Source organism: Cucumis sativus, chromosome 1 (genome assembly GCF_000004075.3).
Source record: "Cucumis sativus cultivar 9930 chromosome 1, Cucumber_9930_V3, whole genome shotgun sequence".
NCBI classification, from domain to species: Eukaryota; Viridiplantae; Streptophyta; class Magnoliopsida; order Cucurbitales; family Cucurbitaceae; genus Cucumis; species Cucumis sativus.
Genome location: NC_026655.2, coordinates 3,681,833 through 3,700,458, shown reverse-complemented (window position 1 = coordinate 3,700,458; position 18,626 = coordinate 3,681,833). Strand labels below are relative to the sequence as shown.

General features: G+C 33.5%; 3 protein-coding genes across 11 annotated transcripts; 2 read left to right on the top strand and 1 right to left on the bottom strand.

Moving 5' to 3' along the window:
* Positions 1-114: 114 nt before the first annotated feature.
* Positions 115-3,723, bottom strand: LOC101221366. Of its 8 annotated transcripts, XM_031886112.1 has the most exons (5): positions 3,467-3,723; positions 3,303-3,367; positions 3,041-3,152; positions 2,433-2,724; positions 115-2,257 (listed from the first exon to the last, which is right to left on the bottom strand). In XM_031886112.1, the coding sequence occupies exons 4-5, from the start codon at positions 2,679-2,681 to the stop codon at positions 335-337; spliced, it is 2,172 nt and encodes a 723-aa protein (XP_031741972.1). In that variant the 5' UTR covers positions 2,682-2,724; positions 3,041-3,152; positions 3,303-3,367; positions 3,467-3,723; the 3' UTR covers positions 115-334. The 8 variants fall into 8 exon arrangements, with proteins under 8 accessions (XP_031741972.1, XP_031741969.1, XP_011649997.1 ...); XM_031886109.1 differs by having other exon boundaries at positions 2,433-3,152; XM_011651695.2 differs by lacking the exon at positions 3,303-3,367 and having other exon boundaries at positions 2,806-3,152.
* A 1,787-nt stretch (positions 3,724-5,510) lies between these two features.
* Positions 5,511-6,694, top strand: LOC101220576 (uncharacterized protein At5g01610). Its single transcript, XM_004137373.3, has 3 exons — positions 5,511-5,729; positions 5,817-5,871; positions 6,085-6,694. Exons 1-3 carry the CDS (start codon positions 5,643-5,645, stop codon positions 6,462-6,464), a joined length of 522 nt encoding a protein of 173 aa, XP_004137421.1. The 5' UTR covers positions 5,511-5,642; the 3' UTR covers positions 6,465-6,694.
* A 5,954-nt stretch (positions 6,695-12,648) lies between these two features.
* Positions 12,649-18,334, top strand: LOC101220347 (protein IMPAIRED IN BABA-INDUCED STERILITY 1). Of its 2 annotated transcripts, XM_011651679.2 has the most exons (10): positions 12,649-13,174; positions 13,376-13,783; positions 14,483-14,767; positions 15,029-15,346; positions 15,757-15,984; positions 16,126-16,223; positions 16,641-16,728; positions 16,891-17,424; positions 17,531-17,663; positions 17,886-18,334. In XM_011651679.2, exons 2-10 carry the CDS (start codon positions 13,385-13,387, stop codon positions 17,894-17,896), a joined length of 2,094 nt encoding a protein of 697 aa, XP_011649981.1. In that variant the 5' UTR covers positions 12,649-13,174; positions 13,376-13,384; the 3' UTR covers positions 17,897-18,334. The 2 variants fall into 2 exon arrangements, with proteins under 2 accessions (XP_011649981.1, XP_004137420.1); XM_004137372.3 differs by having other exon boundaries at positions 12,649-13,783.
* Positions 18,335-18,626: the final 292 nt, after the last annotated feature.

Below are 18,626 nucleotides of genomic sequence, written 5' to 3'. Positions count from 1 at the left end.
AACCTATGACATAAACTCGGATGGCTTCAAACCTATGACTAAACTCAGATCAGTTTCCATGGTGTATGTGTTCTTCAAAGGCAAAGGAAATTAATTTGTAAGAGACCAGATAAGTTGGCTGTAATCCATGACTCATTAACCAAACCAGCATGAGATGACTTTATTTTACAAAAGTATGGTCTAAATGTACATGGTGAATGGTGGCTTCCTTCTTTAATTTTGTATTAAATGGAACAAACAATCGACTCAAGATGGAGTGTAGAACAGAACTCGGCATAATTTACACATAACATATAATTATTTGAAGTAACTTCTCAAGACAAGTCCAACTATACTATACTTGTCCTAAGATAATTTTTCTATTACGAGCAGGATATCTCTGCCCTCTCCGTCGCCGAGTAATATTTCCCCAAACTATTACCTTTCTTTCTTTGTTCTCTCGTTCATTGTCACTGCTTACTTGATCCGTGGTTGACCTTATAACAGTCTCTGTAGTTTTTGAAGATGAATCACACAACCGTCTCTTCCCTCTCGTCCCTGTCATTCTACCTCTACATGTAGTTTTCGTTACACCGGCGATCGAATGAGAACTTGCTACTTCCATCAGGCCTCCAATCATCTGAATATCTTCTGTAACCTCATACCTCGACAAAGTTGCAAGACTTGGAAGAATTTCTGTCTGGAAATTTTTGCGCTGACCCCGCCTTGCACGCCCCTTCCCTGGTTGACATGAAGGTGAAGAAACGTTTTTTAATGCGTCCACTTGGTGGTTACTTGCTGTCAAGGAACACCCTTTTTCTTCTATTTCTTTCAACTTCAGTGTCATGACCTCAAATTCATCCATGAAATCTGCCAAAAGCTCCTCTGAGTCAGTATCCTTGCATTTCAAGGCTAATTCATCCTTCTCTGGATCAGCTCCTATTGAAGAAACTATTTCAGCAAGCCAGCATAAGGATTCAAATGAAGGTTGAACAGACGAACAACCGGTGATTTTATGATAATTTTGAGCCACAGATGATGAAATAGAAACCAAAGCTTCAGCTGCAATCGTACTGAGGTCCTCCAACGATTTTCCATCATCTTCGATTCCAACTGACTCTAGAAAATGTGACTCCACCCGGTTATCACCAAACTCTCCTGGAGTTGAAGAGTGGTTTTCCTTTCCTGGACTCACGGGTACCTCCAGTTTCATTTCAGTGGAGCAACAAGGTGTTGCCAAAAACTCTTCGTTTATGCATACGTTGAGATCAATTTGACCTTCCATCCAATTTGCAGAAGCCTTGAACAATGGGCGAGCTTCTTCTTTCACTATCTCAGACTTGGAGCTGTTACAGAAGCTTCCTTCGACAGGGCTGACACTATCAGACCCAAAGCTAGGCCTCAAGTTCTTAACACAACAGAGATCAACTTCAGCAAGCATTGCATTTTCTACCAACATTTTGGAACTCTCGGTATCTAAAATATGGTGTCCTATAGGGCCTTGTGCAGATTTTGTCACAGATGTAGTGGATGATGACAGACTTGAATTTGCAATATCTTTGTTGGGTTGATATCTTTGGCTTCTGTCATAAAAGCTAATTGGTTCAGAATAGCCATTGGTAGAGAGTCCATTCCTTCTGCCATTGCTATCTTGCTCTGAGAAACCAAACAACTTCGAATTGGCTTTGCCATATAAATCATGGAAAAGGATCTCCCTGTGGCCAGAAGCATTCACTGAATCAATGGATCTACAGGCCGATTCTTCGGCAGAGTTAGGAGGATTATTTAAATCAACCGAGACCTTGGTTTTCTTTAATAATGAATCATACTTGAATTGTCTATCACTAATATGAACAATCTCAGGCATTCTCTTGAGATGACAGCTTGACATCTCAGACACATTTGTCAATTCATCTTGGCTATTCAAGTAATTTCTGTCAGTTGGAAGTTCAAGATCAAACATCCCTTTCCTCAAAATCTTAGTCTTAGATTCTGAATAATAAGGATTCTTAGAACTCATTCCATTCAGAGGAGAGTCAGAACCTGTTTGAGTGTTCTTCCCTAACCTTGAAAGTAATGAGGTCGTTTTTTCACCTGAAATAAATAATTGACTGTATACAGAGAAGTTACGTGCATCCTGAGCACACAATGCAGAGACCCGAGACTTATAAAAATCAGACTGAGTTGTAGTGATGCACATATCATGCTTACGAGATTCCCTCTTCATCTCAGCTATAAACTCCCTCTGTCTTTTGTAGAGGCGATGGAGTTCATAAATCTGAACAGATTATTAATACTTCAGATGAATTTATAAGCTCAGAATTACGAATATTAAGAATATCAGATTTCTAAAGAAGCAAACAATTGCAAATACATAGTAGGATTCGCTAATAATAATACATGATTCCATAATGATTCCAAGCCAAAAGATAAATTGCATACCAAGGATATACCTGATCCCTAAAAATCGCTTCTTGCTTAAGCATTATCTGCTTTAGTGCTTCTCGGCCACATTCAACATACAGACCAGCTGACAATGGTGATAAGAAACTTTTGGTGTTACGTCCACCATTCAGCATTTTATCCTCACTAATTTGAGGCCATATACATCCACCAACAACTCCTTTTAGATCCCTACTGAAATAAAAATTTGGATAGTTGCCAGAACCCTGCATATTTGCTCCAATACCAAGAAGTTCCATAAATAACACAAAAGCTTTACCGGATATTCTGGCAGATTAGGACCTGAGGACAAAAGGACAGCAAGAATTAATTGGTACAAGTAGGCTCGTGATAAAATTTAACAGAATTACCTAATTAACTTACTGAGTACATCTCAACTGCATACTTTGGTTTGATCAACTCCAGCTAAAACTTTCTAAGTTACAACCAAAACCATTTATAATTTCAAATTCCAACATTATACTTTTGGTATATACAGTCAATGATAACATTTTGTAAGGCATAATAAATTGAGAAGAATCATATGCAAAAGTTAAGAGTCTGCACAAGGATCGAATCCACAAAAGGGACGAGTACAGTTAATCAGTTTAAAATCTACCTCAGGCAGAGCTCCCCCCAAAAATGGTAACGAGATTTCACATTGAAGTGACACTGTTAACTCCATTTAATAGAATGAAATTCATCTCGATGACCTTAAAAGCTTGAAGAACCTGAACACAAAAGGACCAAAGAACAAATGAAAACTTCTCCCTAAACAACTTGCACTTAAATAAAGAAGACGACAAAGACTGCAGAAAAACAAGTTCAACACACAAAGTTGCTAAGATATTTCATAAGAAATGGGAAGAAATGAGGTCAACCATGTCAAAATCTGGGCACTCAGAGTCACAGGCGGAGAAGAAGATTTCCAGAAATGAAATCCACTCTAGAGAAAAGGGGAAGAGCTCTCAGAGCTCAATCGACAGAACCCACGAAGGAAATTCAATGAAATAAAGAAAAGAAAGCAAAAAGATGAAAGAATCACCTGGTAAACGGAGAAAAAGAGACGACCCATGAAGGAGAAATCAGGGGAAAGTGGTGGGGAATGGGTGAAGAAGAATTAGATGGAAAAGGAAATCAGATAAAAAAGAAAAAAAAGAAAAAAGAATAAGAAATTTGGATCTGGTAGTGATAGAGAAGAAGGGTAATGGGCAAATGGGCCATTTTTTCTAGGAAGATTTAGAGAGAGAGTAGAAAGGAATTGGAAAAAGACGAACAAAACTTCCATTGGAAGGGACAGGGAGACTGTTTGTTACCATTTATATTGTCTTTTTCTTTCCTTCTCTCCGATTTTAATGTCCACTTTTTTGGATTTTTTTATTACTTCAAACAAAGCTTCTACCTATCAACTAAACCCTTTATCATCTTTTCTTTATTTCTCTATTCAAATATCAAAACTTATTCCCAACACTTTCTATTCCCCACTTTCGCTCAACCATAATTCATATAACTCATCCAACATCTAATATCAATCCAACATCTAAGATTAAAAAGTTAAAAAGTTTTTTATTCTCTTGCGCTCACCTTGAATATAAAAGCTAAACCCACATTTTTGTTAGATCATTACAAATTTTTCAATTAATTTTGTTAACTTTATTTTTTTGTTGATCTTTTCTTGGTACTTTTTCTTTAATTTCAAAATAATATCTTTGAGAATGGTTCCTTGATAGTGGATTGTTTTGTCTTCTAATTATTAATATACTAATTTCATTCTCCATTATTCTAGTATTGTGTACTTACCCATGCACAAATTATGGAGAACTAGAGAAAATAGAGTTTTTAAAACAAAAAATATATTGATTATCAATGTTCAGTAAAATAAAGTATTTAAATAAATGCTAAAAATCAGAAAAATGAAATTTGAAATTCCTCAACAAAGTTAAGCCCAAAAGTACTGGGCCGGTTCACGTTGGGTTGTATCGGGCTTAGAACAATCATTTTCAAACGAGTGATAATAATGAAAGATATAATAATATTTAAAAAATTACAAATATTTACGATATCGATAGATTTTTATGATCGATAGAATTTGAAAAATTTTGCTATATTTACAATTTTTTTAAGATGTTGGTATATACTTAATTATTTTACATCTGATGGTTAAATTTGTAACTATCCCTTTTGAATTGAGATAACTATCCCTTTTGGATTGAGATACTGAGTTCATTTCTTTTTTAAAATTCCTATTCTTATTCTCAATTTCTCACTTTTCAAACTATATTTTCTTGAAATACTGAATTCTTAAACAAATTTTAGGAAAAAATATATATTTTTCAATTAATAAATAAATACTTAACACTTCATTAATGAATTAAATAATTGGTATTATATATATTACAATTTTTATAAGAAGAAGTGTTAAATATGAAAAAGACAATTGAATATGGTTATTTAATAGCTTCATATTGAGGTTACAAAAAGAGCAATCCAATCCCCCGTTAAGGTCCCAAAGACATTATTATTGAAATGTGAAAGGACAATAATGTCAATCCTTTCATTTCATGGAACTTTGAACACTTTCTCTCATTTTCTTTTCTTTTTTTAAATAGCAGACCTCTCCTACATCCGTTTATGTTGAATTTGACTCTTTAAATCGGTCCAGAACTTATATAAAACCTTTAATTCTTACCATCTATATTCAATTCTCCAACTTTAGAAATCACAATCAATGGTGTTTTTCTTTTGTGAGTACTTCAAGTGAAGACAATCAAACTTTAGTTTTGTTTAGATGTGATAATTTTAATCAAAGACAAGATATATAGAGAGAGGATTTGATTAAAACTAATTAATGACAATGTTGATGAAATGATTAGATGAAGTGGTGTCATCAGACTCATTTATCATTTCTTGCATTATAATTCATTCCCATTATTATATATCTATATGTATGTATCCATTTTGCTTTTGAATATTTGTTCTTGAAGCATCAAACCACCTCCATCACTCTCCACTTCATATCCAAAGATCGGATATCATTAAACATAGCTTTCTAGATAAAACATCAATATTGATACAATTATTAGCATAGGATTTAGGAGCATCAATGGATGCTTTATTGGTTGGATGAGAGTGACAGAGCTCCAATAACATATATGGGAAGGAAGAGAGTTTTCTCTTTTCTATTGAGGAATTAATTAAGCTTAGAGAGAAAATTAACAATAATGGAGAAGACAATGGCAAAAGTTGGGAGTTTTTGGATATCAAAGAAAGCAAAGCAAGAGATCACCACCATCACTGCTCAACTCTCAGTATGTATATATATAAAAAGTTGTTGTAGTTAATTTGTTTCTATATTTTATAGCTTAAATTGTTACATTATTATGATTTGATTTCAGTCATTCTCCAATACTATAGAGGACAAGGCAAAAATGGTACTTGACAAGATCAAAGGTACATATAAAAGTTCTGGTTTCAGTAAAGGTATTAAATTAACAAGATAAATGAAGTTTTGATAGATTGGATTTATTGATGATATGATGTTAAATTTGGTGATTGAATGTTAAATTGGGCTACTTATCTAGTGATTTGTTAATTAAATTACTAATGAAATGGAAAAAACACATTACCAACCTTTTTGTTTCCAATGGCGATGCCGATGAGAAGGGAAGCCGCAGAAATCATTGCCGGAGCTACTCCGAGAGCACAATCTTCCGGCGGGATTATTCCCAAAGAACATAATCTGCTACGAATTGGATGAATCGAAGGGGAAACTGGTGGTGCATTTGGCGTCGGCGTGCGAGGTAAGCTTCAAGGACTCGTCAATCGTAAGATACGCTACTCGCGTAAAGGCGAAGCTGGCGAAAGGGAAATTGAGTTCCGTTGAAGGAATGAAGACAAAAATTGTGGTGTGGACCAAAGTCACCACCGTCTCCGTCGAGAGTTACAAGTCGGAGAAGGTCTGGTTTGTGGCCGGAATCAAGAAATCGCGTCCCAAAGACGCTTATGAAATGCCTCGTCAAGCTCTTGGAGTTGACGATTTCTAAATGCTTAGAGTAACATTTCATGGCCTAAAATAGCTATGAGGTATAAGGTATGTGTTCAAATCTTATTAAAAAAATTATACAGTTATACAAATCACTCGTCTCTTACCAAACTATAAATTATAACCATAATTTCTTACGTTACAAATGAAATATCATTGTATATATATTTTATCGACGTTTTTAGAATCTTTGATGTGAGATATTTACATAAAGTTTATCATTTTTAGGGATGGTCATGTGTAAGTACTAATCCTATCACGAACTTACTTTTTTTTGTTACGATTTCTCTATATGAAAAAATCAATTGTGATCGTGTTAAAACGAATATAGTCATTCCTAACGCGATAAAATGATAAAAGAAAGGTATATTTAATTAGATTTTTCACTCCGTCTAACTAAGAGTAATTATAATTTGTGACAATTTTATTAATAATAATTAAATATATAATAACATTTTTTAAAAAAATATAAATATAGTAAAATATATGAGTGATAGCGATAAACTTTTATAATTTATTAGTAATCTATGACAATAAAATCGGATCTATTTTATTATATTTATAATTAAGTACTCACACTGCACCATCACCATCACCATCACCTTCACCTTCACCTTCTCCCTCTTGTAATCATTGTTGGGCTTAGGATTGTGGGCCTTAAAGAAGTGGGCAATATTCCTCCACAAAGGCCCATAAATGATTTTGCATCACTATAAAGAATGCAATTAATTTTACAAAATACCATCATGCTCCAAAAGCAATTTTATTTATATTGAAGATCTATTTATTTGGAAAGTAATGTAAAGTTTTGATATGAATACAATGGAGATATATATATATATATATAAGTAGGATGGGGGCACTTAGAGAATTGAAGATTTTTGTGGGTAAAATTGATTGCAAAAATGGCCCCTATATGCAATAACTAATCCATGTAGTCATGAACCAACCTAACTTTAAAACCCCATTCTTTACTCAATTCCTTTTCCTCTTTTTCACATGACATTAATGAGGATTTCTCTCTTTAGCATATGGTGGATGTTGAAGCTTCATCTTTTCTCTACCACACCTTGCATCCACACCTTCAACCCCTACCTATTACCTTCTTAATTCCTCAATTAACTTATCCTATTTTAATTACATGAAAAAAAAATTAGTAGAGACTAAGTTTAAGATTTATTGAGAATTCTGAGACTAAAATTAAAACTCTAAATTTTTTATCTATTTGGTTAATTAGATAAATATTTATTTAGTATATATATTAAATAATTGTAGCTTGATCTTAATTTTGATTTTGTATGAAAATGATTTAAGTGAAGCTTAATTATTATTTTTATTTAGAAGAAGTAAAATAAATAAATGTGACTAGAAAGGGTCACATGGATTTTCAAAGTGTATAAATTTGTGTATTTTTTTTTTATAAGCCTAGAAATGAGGAATCTTGACTAATGAATGAAATAAATTAATGGAAATTAAACTCTAATATAATCAAAGTGATTAGTAAAGTCGTTAGAAAATGATTAGACTAATCCAACTACGTAACACTTGACTTCTGTCTCTCTCTCTCTTATTATATAATATGATTAATTAGATCACAAATCTCCAAACTAAATAAATCAATATTGTCTAATCTTTAATTTATTTCTCTTTAACAAAAGCTACAAATTATACATATTCTTTCTTTTAAGTCATGTGAGTGTGTATTTTAAAAACGCTAAATATGGTTTGAGCTTTGAAAAGTACTTTTTTTTTCTTCTAACTTTAATTTCTACTACTTTTTTTTAGATGATGTATTTTTGTGAATTAAATTAAAAATTTAAAGAGAGAAGTTTGATATTTCTTCCCTCGATATTAACTTTTGTAGTAAAATATATTTTCGTGTTTTTCAAATTATCATTTTTAATAAACTCGTTGAATTCTGAACTAGAACTATCATGAATTGGCCTAGTGATAGAAAGGGAGACATAATTTCAATATCTCATGTATAAAAATTAATTTCTTACGAGTTTTCTTGACACTCAAATGTTATAGAAGCCTGTTGAGTTGTCCCGTGAGAAATAAAACAAAGAGTTAGAGTTTGTAATGACGTGAAAAAACAGGAATTGAGTAATGAATGGGGAAGAAGGAGTAAAATGGGAATGTAATCATAGCCTTTTTTCCAAGAAGAGACATCACATGCTAATTTCATAAACACACAAACACCCTAAAAGTGAAACACTTAATCAAAAAACCCACCACTTCCATTTTTTTTTTCTATTGTATTTTATCATTTATACTTTATCGAAAACATTTAATCACGTAATAGATCTATATTATTGAAAGTATAAAGACTAAAATATTAAACTCTCGAATGTAAGATTGGAAAAAGGAAGCATGCATGTATGCTTCATTATATATATATATATATATATATATAGTTATGATTGGCATTTCAAAGGGGAAGAAGAGAGAATATCTTCAATGTATATGTTTCTTTTTGGGTCTCTTTTTGCTACAAAAAGGGGAATTCATGATATTGTTGAGAAATAATGCTTTCTACTAAAGTAATTGATCAAAAAGCAATTATTACCAAAACAATTCCATATGGGTAAAATAGTTTTACTAAATTTTGATGATTACAAAGTGAAAAAAGTGGGGGAGAAAAGTCAACTATATGTGAAGAATTTGTGAATTATTGTATGTTAATTAAAAGAAAGGCAAAGGAAATTGATGAACATTATGGGTTTAATTGCATGCATTAGTTTAATAATCAAATTGGGGAAAAGGCTATATTTGGTGCTATACTTTATTAAGATATTCCCAATCAATTGATTTAAAGATTTTAGAAAATGTAATACCATATATATATATATATATATAATTGCAAATAGGGATTTTTTTAGGGCAAAGTCAAAGCTTATAATTTGACTTTAAAGGGAAATTATTATAGCTCATCCATGGCATGTGAAATGATGAATAATCTAGGGTTTGTTGGTGTCCCTTGTGATTGTGGTTGTAACATTTTTATTTTTAGGTTAATCTCTATTTAACATCAATAATTTTCTATTAAATATTTTTCTTCACTACACATCTAAACATATAACTCAACTAGTATAACTTGTATGTTTTTAACCAAAAAAAAAAAAAAAAAATAGAAAATAGAAATTTGAATTTCTTACGTTAAAATATTCATCTGTTTATAAAAATCGATTTTTCTACTAAATCGTCACTGAACTGGTTATGGTTAGTTTAGTAAATGTTCAAATTAGTTGATTGGTCGATCTATCGGTTTAAGCTTTTGAAATTGGATTACCAACATTGATTAAACGAGTGACAGACCTAGTTGAAGAAGAAGCAAAAATAAATAGAATGCCTAACAAACAAAGTAACCACTAAACTAATTCAAATATTAAAAATAAAGTAGTTCCAGGTCTATACTAAATCTATCGGTGGATTAAATTCATCCTTATCTCCAAACCGACCACCTTTAGGTCGATGGGTTTTAGTTTTTTTTTTATCCATTATGCAGATTGTGATGTTTTTTTTTACTCGGAATATTATTCAATTTAGTAGGTTTGGAAGTAACGAAAGAAGGTATAGATATACATATATGGATACTTTTAAGAAATAGGAAAAGTATTTGATATTAGTATAAACTTTGAATTTCAATTTTGATTGATAGATGATCTAATGCCATCATCTTTCAATTTCATTGATTGGATTGATTTTAATTTGTTGACCACCACTTTCATTCATTAAAATGAATAAAAACTAGGAATAATATATGTTGACATCTTCTAATTTTGATTTCCACATGAAATAATCCTTTCCAAAGAATAGTATATATGGAAAATTTGATTTTCGACCCATTCTTAACACTTATAGAAGAATAGTACTTGAAACTCTTTTTTAAAATTTTAATTTTAAATGTTATGGTTTTATTTTGTTATTTAATCTAAAAAAATAATTCATGGACTAATTATTTTTCTACCATTTTCGTTAATTCAAAACATGTTTTCTTAAAAATGTTAATTAAATAATAACTTAAGCAAAGACTATAATTGTGAAATAAATAAATAAGAAAAAGAATTGGTTGGATTTATTATATAGTTACTTAAATACACATAGAAGTATAGAAATGATATGAATTAATATTTTGATTGGGAAAGGGAATGCATGAGGGCATGGAGAGATGGAGAGAGATGGGAGAGATCTCTCCTTTTCTTATTTTATTTTTTAATTGGAGTGGGACCCAATAAAGTCAAGAAATGGAGAGAGTGTGGGGCCCGCCCTCAGAAGAGGAGAAAATGTAAAGCTGGCAAAGCTTATTCACTAAAAGCAAACCCCTTCTCTTCTCAAAAGTACCAAACCAACCACACACACACATATATATACATACACATAAAGTAGACCAATTTATATCACTTTTTCTTTTCTTTACTTTTCTTTTTGTTTTAAATAAATTCCTTTATACAATTGCAGCTCGACAATTTGACCCGACCTCGTGGTTCACGTAGGTACTAGTTGAGTTAAGCTCTTATTGACGTTGCTTTTCATTAGTTTTGTTAATTTATAAGAACAATGGACCAAAATGAAAGTCTACAAGTGCTACTTTTCTTTTACTTTTTACTATAGAATTATTTCAAATGACATGAAATACTTATACAAATTATTATAGTCTATGTTAGGAGTGTTCAAAAAAGTCATAACACCAACAATTCAAATTCTTCCATCCAAACCAATGGGTTGGGTTAAATTTTGTGATGGATTGATTTGAGTCAGAAAATTGAAAGAAACAACAAAGTTGAGTCTGATACCAAGGTTGTGTAAGTAAGGAGTCGGGATGAAATTATATGTGTGTGCGCATCTTGAGTGACAATTTGTTTATCTTGCATATTAAAAAACAATATAAAAATTTTGTTTAAATTATTGAGAGATAAAAAACAAACTCCGTCAACCCAACCCAAGTTGAGTTGGGTTGACTATTGCATATTAAACGGTTCATTTTTTGGCAAGCTAACTTGTACACACTTATTAGTCTATCCCAATATTAGTTCATGCTATATACATATACCGTCGTCTATCTCAATCTATAATATAAATAGTTATATTTATGGTTATTTGAATTTTGGTTGGTATGTTTTCTGCTCTTACCATACTCTACGGTATATTTTGTATTGTTCCTATTGTCCCCTCCCACTTATTATTAATATCAACTTCTCTAACACTACACATTTTTCCAAAAGAAAAAATGTTCTACTTAATAGTGAATTTAATTTTGGAAACACATTATAATAATATATTTGGATTTAATGATAAAGAAACGACTTTCGAGACTCTAATTGGAAATCGGGACACCTTTCGGCTTCCATCCATCCATCCATCCCCTCCTAAATTATCCTCCAATTCTTGTTTTACATTTCTTAACTCCCAAAATTACAATTTTAGTTTTTTACATTTTTCTTCGATCAAACATTAGTTATTTAATTAATTTAGCACATACCAATCCTTAATCTTCTCGTTACAAATCTTGTAACTTTATATATAGGTCACAATTAATTTAAATAATTTTTTTATAAAATTAACGTATATCTATTCAAAAGATTAAATATCAATTAAGAGGCTAATGAAATGGATTAACGTATATGGATGCAAGTCACATTCTCGTAATAGGGCGTCAGTAGAATTGTTGTTATATCTTTAACAAAACCCAATATAGGATTAATGAAAAGCAAAAAAAAAAAAAATGAAGATTGATGTGAATTGTGAGGGAATGGTACAAAAATAGTAAAATAGTCCAATTTTACCCAATTATTTGAAAAAGTAGCCCACTTTTAGTTAAAGAAAAGAAGACCCGTGTGTTTATAGGTTAAAAAAGACAAAGAACGAATCTTCGAAGGTAATAAGTGGAAAATCAGAGGTTGAAAATTATATACAAAATTACATAAATATATATATAAAAAAGAAAAATGGGAATATGCGTTTAGTCAACAACTACCCAAACTAAAAACCCACTCCTACGCGCGGGTGTGGGGAACACGCGGGGTTTGATTGGGGTAAATAAAGTGGGGTCGATTGTGATTTGCCGGTCAGACACACGCGACGACTGGAGAGAAGGAAGTCTTTGGAAGATAGTAAATGCGAAGAAGCGAGTCTAATTAAAAATACAAAGGGGAGACTGATGCAATAAGGGAACAAAAACAGAGAATAAACACATACTGCTTCCAAACTTTCCCTCCTTTCCCATTTGTTTTTCTCCCTTCTTAAAAAACTAAATCCAAAAGAGGTTTTTTCTTTCTTTCTTTAAGTATATTTAAGTTGTAGATTGAGGCTAAAGCATACCCTAATTGGGTTTTAATATTTACTTGCAATAATTTAGTTCAAAGGTAATCAAGTGTTGGAAAGAAAGTTGAGTTGGAATTGGAGAAGAAGAAGGAAATAGATGGAAGTTTTATTGGGTAGAATTTTATTCTTTACTGCTGTTGATGTTGGTGTTGGTGTTGGTATTGGTGTTGGTGTTGGTGTTGGTGTTGGTGGTGCAGTGGGTATTTAACTTTCCGTTGATTTCGCTGTTTCAATTGTGGAGCCGAGCTTTAATGGCTTCTTCTAATCCACCATCTTCCGCAATCGCCGCATTATGGATCCATTACAGTAACTGAGAACACAGCACAACAAATTGTATTCCCACGCAAACAACCTAAATTAGACTCCACATTCCATTGTTGTAACCTGGTATAAAACTCCACCCTCTTCTTTTTTTTCTTTTCTTCTCTTCATTCTTCAATACACTACCATTTTCGTTTGGGATTAAAAGAAAAAAAAACCAATCTTCCCGCTAACGCATTTGATTTCTCTCTTTTCCCCTTTCTGGGTCGACCCAGGTTGTTTGATTCTTGAAATCTTTGTTTCTCACTAATGGTTCTCAAGTTGCAGTGATCCGCCATGGGGTGTGTGAATACGAAGCAGGCGGTGTCTGTCACGCCTGCATTCGATCATTCAGGCGTGTTTCGAGATAATGAATCAACGGCGGTGGGGAACTCGGGTCGGAGCCGACTTGGGTTGGTGGGGGAGATTGAGAAGGTTTCGAAGCCCAAGGCTAAGGTGAAGAAGAAGAGTTCCAGTGAGTTTAATGGGGTTGGGAGTGAGTTTGGTGAGTCGGGGAGAGCGAGTTCAAAAGGCGGAGGGAATGAAACTTTGAGCTTCAGATTGGGGAATTTGAACAAGTATATAGAAGGTGAACAAGTGGCGGCGGGTTGGCCGGCTTGGCTTAGCGCTGTCGCCGGTGAGGCCATTCAAGGTTGGGTTCCACTCCGGTCCGATGCCTATGAGAAGTTGGAAAAGGTTCTTACTTTTTTTTTCTTACGCTCTTTCATCTCCGTTTTTCTTTTAATCATATCCAATCTAAATTTTATCCATATCTAATCATTTATCATTATTTTTTTTCCATTGCTTGACTTGGGTTTATAGTTGATTTTGGTAATTATACTTCCATTTAGGGGGAGGGGACATGTAATTAATTCTTCTCATCCGTTAAGTTGCTTTGTCCAATCAGTTCAACCTGCCACTGTGGGAGCATGATGAGTTGCATGCATTTTTTTGAAACAGTAATTTTTGTATTTCATCTGCTGCTGGATGGATTCTGTTAGCTTTCACTTTCAGTTTGAAACTTTTGAAAGGATTTATGTTTTTCTTTAATTGTCATGGAAGGTGTCTAAACTTGCTAATTTGATGATCCCTTCTTCCCTTCATGTTTCTGCGAAACAAAGAATCGTCCACTGTTAGATTTACAACCTTTTAATGAGATACCCTGAAATCTATTCATTAGGAACAGAGTTCTATATGTTTGGTAATTTCTGCTTTTTGAAAAGTGTATTTGTCCTTTTTTTTTCTTTTCTACACCTGCTTCAATTTCATTATAACTTTCTTGTTGAAATTTCTAATTCTCAAATGTGGTAGTTGAAGTGTTATATTAGAAAGTCATTTTGGTCTGGATGGACTTGGTCTAACTTCTTTCTGCTTGTTGATGTTCAATTTTAATAGATTGGACAAGGTACGTATAGCAGTGTATTCCGAGCACGGGAACTCGAAACGGGAAGGATAGTTGCTTTAAAGAAGGTTCGATTCGACAATTTTGAGCCCGAAAGTGTTAGATTTATGGCACGAGAGATCATGATTCTCCGCGGACTTGATCACCCTAACATCATCAAATTGGAGGGCTTAATTACATCTCGTTTATCATGTAGCATTTACCTTGTGTTCGAGTACATGGACCACGACATTACTGGACTCTTGTCTTGTCCTGATATCACTTTTAGTGAATCACAGGTATGCTTGATTCAGTTTTGTAATGAGTTGCTTAACTTTCTATTATACAGTTATAAAACCTACTTGTTAAGTAAGTAGATTGTATCTATCAGTACTTTAGAATGAAGGTTCTGAGTTCGTATAGAAATTTTTTTCATCCAGAACAATAAGTTGGGTAGCATTCTTTTGCAGAATATGAAGTGGAAATGAAACTTTCTATTTCTTATGGACAAATGAATGAGTACAGTAAAATGAATCTGTTGCTCTTTACCTTTTCTGTAGATTAAATGCTACATGAAACAATTGTTATCCGGGCTTGAGCATTGTCACTCGCGTGGAGTGATGCATCGGGATATTAAAGGATCTAATCTTCTAGTCAATAATGAAGGAGTATTGAAGGTGGCTGATTTTGGATTGGCAAACTTCTGTAATACTGGGCACCGGCAACCTCTAACTAGTCGTGTTGTCACTCTGTGGTATCGACCTCCTGAACTTCTACTGGGTTCAACAGACTATAATGCATCTGTGGATCTTTGGAGTGTTGGCTGTGTTTTTGCAGAACTTCTAGTTGGGAAACCTATTCTTCAAGGAAGAACAGAGGTAATATATTTTTTGTTCCCTTCTTAAAATTGTTATTGTACTATTTATTATCATATTCTTCCTAATCTGTCTTCACATTTGAAGAAATAGATGATTTTAGGGACAAGTAGAAGTACTTCAATGAGAAATTAACATTCCCAGTAAAAGTGGCTTCTTTAGATTTCTGTGAGTTGCCTATCTAAGTAACATTATTTCTTGAAAGAAGAAATTTGTGAAACATCAAGACAGAACTTGGAACAGATTTGGACTTTTAAAGGATTCAATGTTTTACATTAGTGTTTTAAGATGAACAATTCTATATTTTGGTGAATAAATGTCAATGATGACGTTAATGCTCTGATATTTTTCCAAGGTGATATTGACTTTACATTTGGGGTCTTATATTGATACTTTCTTCTTTCTACCAACAGGTGGAACAGCTACACAAGATCTTCAAGCTTTGCGGCTCACCTCCTGATGAATACTGGAAAAAATCTAAACTTCCTCATGCCACTTTGTTCAAGCCGCAGCATCCTTATAATAATTGTTTACGGCAGACCTTCAAAGATCATCCTTCAACGACTGTGAACTTGTTAGAAACTCTTCTTTCCGTTGAACCATACAAGCGTGGAGTTGCCTCCTCTGCTCTCATATCTGAGGTAATAATGCTGATTACCTTATGCTGTCTCGCAAAATTCTAGCTACTCTTGTTGCACTACACTAATTTGATTATACTAGAACCAAGTAATCAGTTTGTTCAATGAATTTTCTCATACTAAATCCTTTATGGTTTCTTTCAGTATTTCAGTACCAAACCGTATGCATGTGATCCATCAAGCATGCCTATATATCCACCTAACAAAGAGATTGATGCGAAACAAAGAGAGGAAACTAGAAGGTTGGTTCTCATTTTTTTTTTTTAATCATAAAAGAGTTTGAAACTCAAGTGGGAAGAAAATGTCTTGTCCATCTTCATCAGTGCCGAAATTTGTCAAGCCCGTGGAACGAATATTTTGAGCCTATTTGGAATTACTTTTGGAGTGCCTACGAAATTTCTTTTAAGTACAAAAAAGTGTTTTTAAGCCCTTGAAATTCATTCCAAGTAGACCCTAAAATTCAGGTTTCTATTAGCAATGTGTGCATTACCTTGAAAATGTATGTTACAATGGCACATTCTCTGGATTTTGTAAAGGTATTGTAAATGACTAAACATAAAGGCAGCAATTCATTCCTAATCAAATTGCTTCTTCTGCTTCACTATTGTTATTTGTGTTGTTCTTCATGATCTATAATCTAAATAACCTTGAACTTGCAGGAAGAAAGGTAGTGGAAGATCCCGTGGACTAGATAACAGAAGGTTAACGCGAAAGCATCTTGGAATCAGTAAATTGGCACCAGCAGAGGTATTTCTTTTTTTTCACACTCTTTCCCTTTTTGTTCTCTTTTCAGAAACAAATGTATGAGAAGCATGCTAAGGAGGCACCCGTTGGATTTATAATTTTACTATTCTTAGTGTTTACCACACTACAAGGAAGTTCTCATTCATCTGGTTTGAATGTTTACAGGACTTATCAGTCTCAGCTCGAGATTTGCATAAAATTAGTATTAATGCACAAAATCTTAAAGAAGAGAAAGTTATCAAAGGTGTTGAGGCGGAAAAAATGTCTATGGATAAATTGGAAGAGACTATACATGTAAAGAATTCATCTCAAGGAGACATTCCCTTCTCTGGCCCCCTGCAAGTTTCGACATCAAGTGGTTTTGCATGGGCTAGACGACGAAGAGACGATGCCTCTATTAGATGTTATTCCAGATCAATTTCAAGAGGACACCTAATTAATGGACTGGAAGATTCTACTACATTGCATTCTATAAGCAATTTGGACTCCAAGATTCATGAAAAGAGTGACATGTCATCCATCAGCCGATCAAGTTCCAAGGGCCATGAATCAAATGAGAGATCAAAGGTTGTGATGAGGAACCCGTGGGGCAAGTTCGAGCGTCCTGATTCCTTCGATACTTCGGATGAGTACCACTCACAGGAATTTGCAGCGGCATTGTATTTGCGAGATGAAAAGGAAGCCAAGAGGAAACAGCTGGTGAGTTTAAGATCATTAGCACCAGCCCTTTGATGTTTGCCATTGTTTTACAATATTGTAAGGATTGTTCCACCACCTAAACCTTTATGACATGATCTTGTGACAGAGTTATCAGGACCAAGTGGACAAAGTTGAATATTCTGGGCCCTTGTTATCTCAATCTAGCAGAGTGGATGAACTGCTAGATAGACACGAGAGGCATATCCGACAGACAGTTAGAAGATCATGGTTCCAAAGAGGTACCACTATTGATATATATTTCCTTCATTCAAATTTGTACGTTGTACTTTACATCTTCCATAGGGTTTTAAAGATCGTTGAAATTCCCCATCAGACACGACCAGTTTGCAGCACCGACGTTGCGAACTTGTTTGTCTTTCTGTCTGCTTATATTTCTACTTTTACACTCTTTTCAAGATTTATCTGTTCTCATCCTTGCATTTTGGGCTCGTAACATGTAGGTAAAAATTGATTGCTTATCAGTTGGAAAAACTCAGGAGATTGGCCATTTTGTAACAGAAGAAAGCACCAAGTGAAGAGATCCTTCTCTCGTTCAAGATGAAAATCACTTGATAAACTATTGATTGCTGAAGATTTCACAACAACAAGTTCATAACCAAGGAATTTAAGTCATTGCTGTTCAACACCACAACAGAAATATACACACGTTGGAACATCTTGACTAAAGCAGAAACATTTGGATGATCAAACTTGTTGATTGCGATCCAAGCAGCCATTTTTTCCCCTCTTTTCTATTTAGTTCCCTGATTTTTTTTATCCAATGTTGTAATGTATAGAGTAGTACCGATAGATGGTGAGAAAGTATTACTGTAAATGTTCCTGATTTGTAAACATGACAGTGTACTTTAAAGATGTTTCCATTCTTGAAAGCAGTAATTTCTTCACTTGATTGGTTTCTTCAATGAAGAGAAAAGGAGGGAAATAATTATGAAGCAAAACAAAGGGCATCATAAAACATGTATCACATCCAAGATGCTGCGTACCTTGTTCTTTTCTCTTCTCCAATTTTGTTAATGAATCATTATCTCCATAGAATCGTTCAAGTAGATAGGAGTTAAGACACCTAATAAGCACACGAGAAAGAAGTCGAACCGAAATCAGATCGCAAATCAAATCATAAACATGTTGTTTTGCAATCAAATCGCTTCCATTGTTTGGAAGCCAAGGACGAAAGGGAGAGG